General features: G+C 42.9%; 1 protein-coding gene across 1 annotated transcript in view; it reads left to right on the top strand.

Moving 5' to 3' along the window:
- The window catches only part of LOC126259594 (discoidin domain-containing receptor tyrosine kinase B-like), a 416,947-nt gene that overhangs the window by 149,402 nt on the left and 254,333 nt on the right, over positions 1-13,212 (top strand). The window contains exon 2 of the mRNA XM_049956504.1: positions 7,206-7,372. Within this exon, the coding sequence (XP_049812461.1) occupies positions 7,264-7,372 (109 nt within the window). The 5' untranslated portion in view covers positions 7,206-7,263. The remainder of the gene's footprint in view (positions 1-7,205; positions 7,373-13,212) is intronic.

The raw sequence follows: 13,212 nt of genomic DNA on the forward strand, positions 1-13,212 counted from the left end.
AACCGAAAACATTTGATCGCAAATTCATAGGTCAACCGATTCCTCCACAGGAAAACACGTCTGAAATACTCTATACGACACTGGTGACGGCATGTGCGTCACATTACAGGAATATGTTGTCGGCCCACCTAACTTGCACACTTGGCGAATGGGTAAAAAGATTCTTCTACCTTGCCCGATTTAGGTTTTCTTGTGGATGTGATAATCACCCCCAAAAAAGTGATGAAAACATAAGAGTTTGTAACATAAACCGCAACAAATGACTGCAACAGTTTCACAGTCGCACCGTTTTCCCTATGCTCTGTCAAAACATATGTTTTTTACGTTTTAAAATGTTTCCGTGTGTAGACCGTCCAATCCTGCATATGTCGAAGCAAATCTGAACATGTCCTGGAATTTTGGAGAGCGAAGTTGATTATGTGTGAGTGCGTGAACTTTGATAATTGTCTGATAATAAAAAATTAAACTTTTCACTCGAGAGAAGATTTGAACCAAGGACCTCTCGATTCACAGCTGCTCACGCTAACCACGGGACCACGGCGCTCGTAAGCCGACACACACCTTGATGTTGCTTACCTTGCGCATGGACTACTCAGTATGTATATTTTGCTTATTTTTTTCATAGTTCCATACAACTACTTCCTATTTTCTCTATTGATTCGTGTTCAATTTTTCAAGGCCTATCCCTGTGCCAACTTATAACTAAATCTGAGTGGGGTGCTATGGGGAGGTTCCCTTGTTAGCAACATTGTTTTGGATACCAGCATTCGCAGTAAACAGTCAATTCGACACTCGCGTTTTGAAGCTATACTCGAGATACAACAAACAATTTTTCACACTGCCCCTCATTTCATAGCATGCAAAAGTTCTTACTACGAATGAACAAATTATTTGCATGTATTAGTTTCTAGATGTCATCTTTGCTATCTTTAGTGTGAGTGATATAAACTCGACAGCAAAAGAAACCTGTGATCACTGGAGACAGAGTCACATGTTACCCCAAACTCGTGCAGATAACACATACATGTATAACTGATTCACGTAAATCCACCTAATGGTGGAAGATTAAACCTCAAAAACGCATAATGGAAATTAATGATAGTGACTGGTAGCAGTAATTTTATAGTTCCAGCTGACCAAGAAATATTTCGGTGCAGATCGCCTTTAATACAGATTCACAAGAGACATTGTCTCGCGTTATTAAGTATGGATTTAAGAAGTAAATCGACCATGTAGAAATCTTTCCCACGTTACAATTAGTTGGGAAGAAGGTTGGAATCGGACTTGTTTTTGTGACGTATGGGCTACATGGACTACGTCAATTAAATTTTTATATTATCGGTAAGACAGCAAGATGAGTACCCATGCTGTAAAATCAGTATCGTGGAATAACGCAATTTCCATTTAATGTGCTGAACGCCTAATTTCCTGGTTATCAAACGTACGCCGCGCCGTTTAGGGCGTCATGTCACGGACTGCGCGGCCACTCCCGCCGGAGACTGGAGTCCTCCCTCGGACATGGGTGTGAGTGTTGTTCTTAGCATAAGTTATTTTAAGTTAGTTTAAGTAGTGTGTTTGTGATTTTTCTAATTTCATTTCTGCCATGTAGATTTGGAGACCCTAATTCTCTCAGGCCTCTTCTGTCTGTTTGTACAAGTTCGGTCTTGTAGTTTTGTTTTTTAAAAATTTACCGATTTTGTGCATTAACCTGTTTGAGTCCAATCTTTCTAAATGCCCCATGAATTGGATTCTTCTCATGAGCATTTTGTATGTTAGTTGGGAGATATTTTGATTGTTTCTGCATTGGGTTTAGGATAATGCACACCATCTATAGTTCTTGGTCCTAGGATTTTCCTAATTATTTTACGTTCTTTCACTTCTACTTCCCCTCTTAGTGTTCTGTGTTGAAGACTTAGTGTCTCAGACGCGTAGAGAGCTTCGGGTTTAATTACTGTTGTGTAGTGTCGTGTTTTGCAGTTTCACGAGATACTCTTTTTGTTGTAAACGGCTTTTGTTAAGAGAAACGCCTTCCATTTTCTGGACTCTTGATCTGACAAATTTCTTTTCATTACAATTTTCTGCAATCCATTCACCTAAATATTTAAATTCTTTTACTTGTTTAATGCTAGGTCGCCGAAACGATGGTTTTCCGCCAATAGAAACTCAATCACAACCCTCTGCTTGGAACGCACCTCCGTTACAAGCGCCATTTTGAAGGCTCGAATAATGCCGCTACGGTCGGAACTTGATGAAAGTACACAGGTTTAAGCGGGAATATCCCACGATGTCCGACAACAAATTCTGCATCTTTGAACCTAAATTGGTCGAGAAAAAATGGGTTGCATTCCTTATTGAACGTTCTTCGTATAACGCCCTTGTATCCCCTAACTTGTTGAGGGACACTCCTGCACTAAACTTCCACGGATTTGGGTAGATAAATGAAAAATAAAATAAAACAACAATCGGATTTTGAACACAGGGTGCAGTGTCACAGTGGCGCGCTTAAAGACATGTAAAGTTGCTTGGGAAGGGAGTGAAACAGGGCTGTAGCTTCTTCCCGATGTTATTCCATCTGTATATTGAGCAAGCAGTGAAGGAAACAAAAGAAAAATCCGGAGTAGCTATTAAAATCCACGGAGAAGAAATAAAAACTTTGAGGTTCGCCGATGACATTGTAATTCTGTCAGAGACACCAAAGGAGTTGGAAGAGCAGTTGAACGGAATGGACAGTGTCTTGAAAGGAGGATATAAGATGAACATCAACAAAAGCAAAACGAGGATAATGGAATGTAGTCGAATTAAGTCGGGTGATGCTGAGGGAATTAGATTAGGAAATGAGACACTTAAAGAAGTAAAGGAGTTTTGCTATTTGGGGAGCAAAATAACTGATGATGGTCGAAGTAGAGAGGATATAAAATGTAGACGGGCAATGGCAAGGCAAGCGTGTTTGAACAATAGAAATTTGTTAACATCGAGTATAGATAAGTGAAACATGGACGATAAATAGTTTAGACAAGAAGAGAATAGAACATTTCGAAATGTGAATGCTGAAGATTAGATGGGTAGATCACATAACTAATGAGGAGGTATTGAATAGAATTGGGGAGAAGAGAATTTTGTGGCACAACTTGACACGAAGAAGGGACCGGTTGGTAGGACATGTTCTGAGGCATCAAGGGATCACAAAATTATCATTGGAGGGCAGCGTGGAGGGTAAAAATCGTAGAGGGAGACCAATAGATGAATACGCTAAGCTGATTCAGAAGGATGTAGGCGTATGTTGCAGTAAGTACTGGGAGATGAAGAAGCTTGCACAGGATAGAGTAGCATGGAGAGCTGCATCATACCAGTCTCAGAACTGAAGACCAAAACAGCAACAAGAAAGTGTTGTGCTTGGCAGGAGAGCCAACACCGTGTTACTAGAGGAGGCCGAAATGCACGCGTTTTAGCTCACGCAGGCTGGCGTAAGGTCTGGAACAGGACAAGGAAATTAGAATTTAGAAAAACGGATGTAGCTGGTGGAATACTTAACTTTAATCCATTAATGATGAACGTCGGTCTTGACGGTACATGATTCACAATCTCAACAGTAACTGATAATGGCGCCTTGCTAGGTCGTAGCAAATGACGTAGCTGAAGGCTATGCTAAACTATCGTCTCTGCAAATGAGAACGTAAGTAGGCAGTGAACCATCGCTAGCAAAGTCGTCTGTACAACTGGCGCGAGTGTTAGGAAGTCTCTCTAGACCTGCCGTGTGGCGGCGCTCGGTCTGCCAACACTGATAGTGGCGACACGCGGGTCCGACGTATACTAACGGACCGCGGCCGATTTAAAGGATACCACCTAGCAAGTGTGGTGTCTGGCGGTGACACCACACAAAGTACATCTAAAACATTCACGTTGCTGTCTCAGAAACGTTAGAGTATCCTCGGATAAGAGGAGATATGATTAGTTCGGCCGCTCTTCCACCGGCCGGAGTTTCTGGGAAATCGAGTTGTGGCACTTGCCCCGTTCTCCTCGTGAGTTAGCGAATACTTCATTACTAACAGAGAATCACCATTGGATAAAAACGTAAAAAGTACTGTGTCCACGTGGCTGGAGCTTCCCCGCTAGAGTAAAAGCACCGATGGTAATGAGCTCGTCCCCAAGGAGTCATGGGAAAGGAGAGAGGGGAGGGAAATGGAGGGCGCGCGACTGCACGCCTCCCCACTGTGTCGCGTGCTGTGTCAGCGAGCGGCCGTCTCGTGTTTCGCTGATGTAGCCCGCCGTGCAGTAGGGCCAGCGACTGTGGGGGCACATGCGGGGTTTCACTGCGTCTGTCGCTAAGATCACCGCCCGCTCCTGCAGATAGGATGCGTTCCTGGTCGCTGCTTATTGTGTGCTCAGAGCGTAGTCGACGCGCGCGTGCTCTGTGTAAGGAGATTCCACTCCTTGTCTGGCCTTATTAGTGAGTAGCGGTTTCCCTCTCTGCCTCCTTATCTGCCTTCCCTTTCCTTCCTCTTGAATTGAGCCTTTATTTTAGCTCTTGGACTGGTTGGACATTCGTTAGTCTAGCAGCAGTGTTGCGTTACCTGGTGTCACATTTCTGACATAAAGCAGCCGTACTCAGTTCCTTTCTGGTTTTGATTTTACCGTAAAATGACTTTTCTGGAGACTAGAAATCTACTCCGTAGGAATCAGCATGGGTTTCGAAAAAAGACGATCGTGTGAAACCCAGCTCGCACTATTCGTTCATGAGACTCAGAGGACCATAGACACGGGTTCCCAGGTAGAGGCCGTGTTTCTTGACTTCCGCAAGGCGTTCGATACAGTTTCCCACGGTCGTTTAATGTGCAAAGTAAGAGCATATGGACTATCAGACCAATTGTGTGATTGGATTGCTCCTAGATAACAGAACGCACATGTCATTCTCAATGGAGAGAAGTCTTCCGAAGTAAGAGTGATTTCAGGTGTGCCACAGGGGAGTGTCATAGGACCGTTTCTATTCACAATACATATATAAATGACGTTGTGGATGACATCGGAAGTTAACTGAGGCTTTTTGAAGATGATGCTGTGGTGTATCGAGAGGATGTAACAATGGAAAATTGTACTGAAATGCAGGAGAATCTGCAACTAATTGACACATGCTGCAGGGAATGGCATTTGAATCTCATTGTAGACAATTATAATGTGCTGCGAATACACAGAAAGAAAGATCCTTTTTCATTTAGCTACAGTATAGCAGGTCAGCAACTGGAAGCAGTTAATTCCATAAATTATCGGGGAGTAGGCATTAGGAGTGATTTAAAATGAAATGACCAAATAAAATTAATCGTCGGTAAAGCAGATGCCAGACAGAGATTCATTGGAAGAATCCTAACGAAATGCAGTCCGAAAACAAAGGAAGTAGGTTACAGTACACTTGTTCGCCCACTGCTTGAATACCGCTCACCGGTGTATGATCCGTACCAGATAGGGTTGATAGAAGAGATAGAGAAGATCCAACGTAGAGAAGCGCGCTTCGTTACAGTATCATTTAGTAATCGCGAAAGCGTTACGGAGATGATAGATAAACTCCAGTGGAAGACTCTGCAGGAGAGACGCTCAGTAGCTCGGTACGGGCTTTTGTTGAAGTTTCGAGAACATACCTTCACCGAGGAGTCAAGCAGTATGTTGCTCCCTCCTACGTATATCTCGCGAAGAGACCATGGGAATAAAATCAGAGAGATTAGAGCCCACACAGAGGCGTACCGACAATCTTTCTTTCCACGCACAATACGAGACTGCAATAGAAGGGAGAACCGATAGAGGTAGTCAAGGTACCCTCTGCCACACACCGTCAGGTGGCTTGCGGAGTATGGATGTAGTTGTAGATGTAAATAAGAAGATTAATAAATCGATTGGACACTTGACATTAATCTTTGACCAACCAGAAATCATTCTACATTTAGACCCTCTACACGTCACTAAAAAAAAATTTGAAACATTTTCCAAAGAAACTGAATAAATGAATCTTACGACAATTGTCGGCGACGAATAGTCTAGAAGCGAGACGGATACGTCAGATAGCCGTGTCAGCTTTATACTTACAGGCAATAGACTATTAACCAAGGTTACGGAACTGAACATCATCCTTTACCCTCGACATTCAATAAGGTGTGAAATCTTCATGTGTAACAATTTGAACTTCTGTTGTTCGGATCAAAGATACTTACTATATAGGGTGTCCCAGGAGGAATTCGAAGCCAAAACGTACAGTAAACATGAGCTCTAAAATGCATACCTTAAAAGTCATGAGCATTTCTTTAGTGAGAGAGATATAGTAAATTTACAGTAGCGAAAATGAGCAAGTGCTAGTAACTTCTAAGGGTTTCTTTTCAGAGCCCATGTTTAGTGGACCTTTTTGCTTCGAATGATCGTTCCTATCATATGCCCGAACATTGGCCATTCCACCTTGGACACCCTGTACTCATTTTCTTATTATACAGTGTAATTCAGCTGCCTCTACGGATCGGTGTAATGCAACCTGCAACGCCTTGAAAACCAGAAATGAGATTTTAGTATTTTCTTGCTCAATACGCCGATACTATTAGTCCAACGAAAAATGAGCAGTGTCTTTTTTTAGGTAATTTAATGTATGTGCTGGCATGTGTTTTTCGCTGGAGGCCACGGTTTTCGAGTTATTCAAGACAAACCTCTTTCAAGGTCACATTTATACAGCCTCTAGCGAAAATATATCCTGGTACAAGATTTAACTACATCAAATTTCCTACAAAAAATGTCCTGTTTATTTCTTCTGTAGGACTAATAGTTTGGGCGTAGCGAGCTGTAGAATTTGTAAATTTTGCACATGGTATTTGAAGGCGTTGCGGGTTGCAGGAAATCGAGCCGTCGGGGCAGCTGCATTATCGTGTGTCTCTCAACCTGATTCACCCAAATGGTAACATTACCATACGATCATTTCATTTCATTATCTGTTTTGGCGCCCTAGTAAGTCATCATTAGGTGAGCCGTTTGAAAACAAAGGAAAGTAGGGGGGGGGGAAATAAAGTGCCATTACAGTAAATTAGAACACACAAGAAGTTGGCAGCGGTCATGATGTTTAGGCTCATCACTGTAGCTCCCTTGGGCTTGCAGCTGACATGTGACATTTCCTCTCGTTGTGGGTTTGAGTACCTGTGTAGCCAGCTGTTGAGAGTGTTGTTCCGGTCGGCGTGTTGCAGATGAGGCAGTGTCGGCGGCCGAGTGGAGGCGGCGGCCCCGGCTAGCGGCGGCGGCACCATGCGGCCGCGAGCTCCGCCCCCGCCGCCCCCAGCCACAGCAATAGGCCTAGCCATGCTCCTGCTGCTGCTGCTCGCCTCTCCGCCACCAGCCCGCGCCGTCGACGTCTGTGAGTATCCAACAATCACACTGTGCTACTACCCAATGCGCACAAAACATCCGTATTACTGTGTGCCAAGCACAAATACCAATAAATGGTGTAAAGTAGAAAGCTTGGATAATGATTATATCCTTTAATTTCTTTGTGATATGACATGTGCACATCTGACATTTAATAAAGCATAAACCAGGTAAACCAACGTTTAGCATTACTAATTTAGTCAAAGTATTGGCACTGTTCACTGCAAAACACTCACTCAGATTCTGAACATAGAAGGTCACCCACATGCACCGAGTAACACCATTAACGTGTCAGTTATTCGAAACTCCCAGTGCGACGCAGAAGTTTGAAACTGGGCTTAAAGGTGCCTACAAATTTCCTCTGTAATGGTGCAAAAACGTGCTGCCCTGCAGCTTCGCCATCGGACTAGCAACACTTCAGACAGCAAGGTCTCGACACACGCGAAAAAAAGGCCAGAGTTCAGAAGCTCGTTTGAGGTGTAAAGTTGGTTAATGATCTCACATTTGCACCAAATTTCACCGCACCGCAATTCTGTCAACACCATCGTGGATGTGTCACGTGACGGGAAGATCGTCAGAGCTCGTATTACCTGCGTTTCACCCCGTCTCTTGACGCCTCTTCGGCGGCGATCAGAACCGCGGCGCCCAGCATTGAAATTATGCAGTTTTGTTATGGTAGGCCGAAGAAAACTGCAATTGCGTCTCACTCCGAGACTTGGAACCCTCCGCTTTTCTTCCGCAACAGCTGATTCGTCTAGGTTATTTAGGCAGTCTTCTAGGGAGTTTGAAATTTAGAAGGTAGACTCTGGCAGATCTAAGGGATTCTAAGATATTCAGTGATAACGCAGTAGGTAAAAGGACTGCTTGCGTAATCGTCTTAGGGGCACTGTGCCGAGTTATCTGAGGCAAATGAACTGAAAATTGTTACAGTAAGACAATAAGGAATGTTGAATACGTTACATGTTTAGAAAAACGTGAAGGAGTTGATCCGGTCACAGACACACATGTCGTCATTAAAAAGATCTCTCAGAACCACCAACAGGAAGGATAAAGGCTTCAGAGTGTCTTCCGCTTAATGTAATACCTTATCAAATGATTCTATCCTGCGTTTTAGTAAATAATGGTGTTAAGGGTGATATTAGTTTCAAATATGTTTCTCCATTGATACTGAAACAGCTATAGCAATCACGTGCAAATATATTCATTTCAGAGACTGACTTAAGAGGAGTACGTACTTCCTATACCTACAGTATTAAATTTGCCATATTGATAACCCATTATCTCAGATAGGAATCTGAAATTTTTAGGTAGTTTAACTCCTTTTCTGATTACTGAACTCGGATGACAGCATACAGACAAATAATTAGTTAGTTATGAGGTTTCAAATATTATGTTCAATTTTTTTCGAAAAAGTCCCCTGTTCCTTCTCTACGTAAAAACCGTTACAAGTAGAGATGTTTTGGTGATTAAGCAGGTGCAATATATTAAGAGGTAACATAGTGTAATAAAATAAGACTTATGTATCTGTAATAGTTCCTGAGTTAATGGGTTAAATACTTTAAAAAATTAATTTGCGGGAAATCAAGTGCAAACGTTTCATTTGATATTAACTCACAAATGGAGCCATGCCAGCTCCTAGAAACAGCCAGGCCCATAAGCAGTATTATCTGGATCGTGTACTTGATCAACGTGCGAACCTAGAAGCTTCCTTCTTTTCCTGCCTCTTGTTTCTTTAGTCATTTCCTCTGCTTCACGCTGCGCTTTCATGATCGTGGTCGATCCATTCGCTGGAAGGCTTGCAGTGTGTCGGCTCCCGGAGTGATACCAAGTTGGTCTAGTACCCTAATACTTCCCTTATTACCATCATTAAACGTAGTCACAGTAACAAAAACACCCAAGCATAGAGTTTTTATGTCTACAAAAACTTTTTTCGGTGTGCGGGTCCAAATGACATTATTGAAAGATTTATTCGGGTTTTGCGTTCGACCATGGAGACATTTGGAAAGAAGATCGGGATGAGCTAACTCTCTATATATTGGCTTAATTACCTCCATCATTGCATATGGTATGCTGTTTTTGTGCCTAAATTGTTCCTCTGTACCCGCTGCCTGAGCTTTGCGGTACTTGCACCATGAATCAGCGCAAGATGGGCAAAGACCATCTATAGGTGTATCATCAGTGGATGATTGTGGAAGAATGTAGCCCACACTGCTCTTTTCATTCTTTGTAGGTCATGTGTCTTGTTCCTTATTGCCATTCCATAATATTGCTGGAGTTCATCAATGTTTTTGTCTTTAAGTCTTCCTTTGCCATTTAGAGTCTTTCCATCCGACAACTTTTACTTTTGTTTACTACAGTTTTCGAAGGCGTGTTCCCATCCGTTTTTGAACGTGGCCCACACATTCAGTCTTAAAAATATGCTTTCAACCATAAGGTTGGCTTTCCACGACTGATCTGAAGGCCTTCGAATCACCATCCCCAAATCACTCAGTTTAGCACACACCTCTTTCCTGCTGTGAGCGTCTGCACATAGAAACAACTGCAACAACCTCCATACCCCCACTAGTTCCCTCATAATTCTTGGCACAATTTGTTTTACGACTTTCACTTGTTCCATTGTCAAGTGATTCACACTGATTTAGTTAGTACTTCGATGTCTAAAATTTTACCTGTGTCTACACTAGTGACAGTCGCAACTGGATTTTTAGATGTGTGTCCTTTCTTCTGCCATGTACCATCAACTGCCACAGGTAAATCTATGGTGTTATTTAATTCTACTGCTTCTTCAGCAACGGCTTTTATAGAAGCAACACCAACAAATTTAACACATTTATCCAATTAATTCTGGGTACTTACTTGACCTGGTTGGTGGGTTTGACAAGTTCAAGGCCGCACATGATACTTGAGGTGCAGTCAATCCTTTACCTATGCACCGCATTCCATACAAGATTGCTGTCAAACAAGACATCCTGGCACTTTTGATAAGTCCAAAAAGACGTAGAGAGTCTGCAAACTTTGCACTGAACTACAAGTTTGTTAGCTAGTCCAGTCCTTGCAGGTGTGTCCACAAAGATGCTAATTTGCTCACCACAAACCTTACATGATACGTATCTTGTAAAACTTGTCCTAACAAACTCAAATCTAATAAAACATAACCTAAACTATTTGCAAGATCTCCTTTGTCAATAAATAAATCCTCATTGTTTCCAAGTTTCCTCACCGAAGCGCTAGTAGGCGTGTCCTTTTCGTGTGTCTGTGAAACATTTATTTCAGGATCAGCACTGGATTCAGATCCAGTAGTATCCTGATGTCCATGGAAACGTCGCTTCCTTTAGTCATGTTGAAAAGAGATATAAGAACGTGTAATAGTACACCAAACCATTATGTTCATAGTTCAACACCTATAGAACACTACACACACAAAGCAAATCCACAAGATGCATGGGCAATACCGTCATTTCTGTTTACACAATGCATCCAACCTCTTGACATGAATTCAAGGAATAAGCAGCTGAAAACCAGAGCCTTGTAGATTGAATAGTGCCAGAGATAGCAAGTCAATGCAGATAGACCGTTTTTTTTTTACACTTGCACTATTAACTTTGAGTCCGCCCCTATAGCTGAGTGGTCATCGCGGGGGCTTGTCACGCTAAGGTTCAAATGGTTCAAATGGCTCTAAGCACTGTGGGACTTGACATCTGAGGTCATTAGTCCCCTACAACTTAGAACTACTTAAACCTAACTACCCTAAGGACAACACACACATCCATGCCCGAGGCAGAATTCGAACCTGCGACCGTAGCAGTCGCGCGTTTCCGGGCTGAAGCGCCTAGAACCGCTCGGCGACAGCGGCCGGCACGCGCAGGTTCGATTCCAGGCTGGGTCGGAGATTTCCTCCGCTCAGGGACTGTGTGTTGTGTTGTCCTCATTATCATTTCATCATCACCAGTGGAAGGCAACGGGAAACCACCACTGGAATCACTCCCAAGACGCTGATACGGTGGGCTCCTCTGACGAGGCTCCCCCATGGCAAGACCTGCCGTAAGGCAGAACACAAAGTTTATTAACTTTTAAATTATAAAAAATAAATTTCCAATTGGAATTAATCGACAAATGACGCATCAAATTATTCAGGAGAGATTAAATATTATTAAGAGATAATAATCAGAAAATGTCATTCACCATACCTTCTCCCCTTAATGTGATAATAAGGTTTCCGTTGCATTAACGTGGCTTTGAGCGTTTTTTCTCCGTGGTGCATGTGTATAAAGCTTACAGTTACATGTGTGGCCACACTGCAGCGCTAGTCATTCCGTTTCCTGTTTTACTCGCAAATGCCACAAAGGACAAAACGACTGTCTGTATGTTCCCATACGAGCCATCATTTCTTTGACTTTGTCTTCGCGGTCATTACGCGAGATGTATGAGGGTGGTACTGGGATCATTCTGTAGTCTGTCGCAATAGCCGGCTTCTAAACTTTTACTACTGTGTTTCGCGAAAAGAACGTTTCTTCACTCCGCGGATGCCATTCGAGTTCCTGAAGCGTCTCCGTAATACTCACGTGCTCATCGAACTTACCAGTACCCAATATAACAACACGCCTCTGATTTGTTTCTATTTCTTCCTTTTATCCGTCCTGGTGGCGATCCCAAACACTCGAGCAGTTCTCAAGAAAGGGTCGTACAAGTGTTCCATTCGCAGTCTCCTGCACGTTCCTGTAACTCCCCCAGTAAACTGAAGTCGACCTTTCGCCCTCCCTTCAGCTGACCTTACGTGCTCGTTTCATTTCATATCATTTTGCAAGGTTGCGCAGGCACATACGTGATCCACGTACCTGTGTCAAACAACACGCTAGTTGTACTGTATTCATATACTAAGATGGAATCTGTTCTTTCGGACATGTCTGAAAGAACAGATACCATCTTAGTATATATATATATATATATATATATATATATAGGGTGAGTCACGTAACGTTACCGCTGGACATATTTCGTAAACCACATCAAATACTGACGAACCGATTCCACAGACCGAACGTGAGGAGAGGGGCTGGTGGAATTGTTTAATACAAACTATACAAAAATGCACGGAAGTAAGTTTTTTAACACAAACCTACATTTTTTTAAATGGAACCACGTTAGTTTTGTTAGCACATCTGAACATATAAACAAATACGTAATCAGTGCCGTTTGTTGCATTGTAAAATGTTAATTACATCCTGAGATATTGTAACCTAAAGTTGACGCTTGAGTACCACTCCTCCGCTGTTCGATCGTGTGTATCGGAGAGCACCGAATTACGCAGGGATCCAAAGGGAACGGTGATGGACCTTAGGTACAGAAGAGACTGGAACAGCACATTACGTCCACATGCTAACACCTTTTCATTGGACTTTTTCACTGACGCACATGTACATTACCATGAGGGGTGAGGTACACGTACACACTTGGTTTCCGTTTTCAATTAGGGAGTGGAATAGAGTGTGTCCCCACATGTCAAGCCAATAGATGTTCAATGTGGTGGCCATCACTTGCTGCACACAATTGCAATCTCTGGCGTAATGAATGTCGTACACGCCGCAGTACATCTGGTGTAATGTCGCCGCAGGCTGCCACAATACGTTGTTTCATATCCTCTGGGGTTGTTGGCACATCACGGTACACATTCTCCTTTAACGTACCCCACAGAAAGAAGTCCAGAGGTGCAAGATCAGGAGAACGGGCTGGTCAATTTATGCGTCCTTCACATCCTATGAAACGCCCGTCGAACATCCTGTCAAGGGTCAGCCTGGTGTTAATTGCGGAATGTGCAGGTGCACCATCATG

The sequence above is a fragment of the Schistocerca nitens genome, chromosome 5 (genome assembly GCF_023898315.1).
Source record: "Schistocerca nitens isolate TAMUIC-IGC-003100 chromosome 5, iqSchNite1.1, whole genome shotgun sequence".
Lineage (NCBI taxonomy): Eukaryota > Metazoa > Arthropoda > Insecta > Orthoptera > Acrididae > Schistocerca > Schistocerca nitens.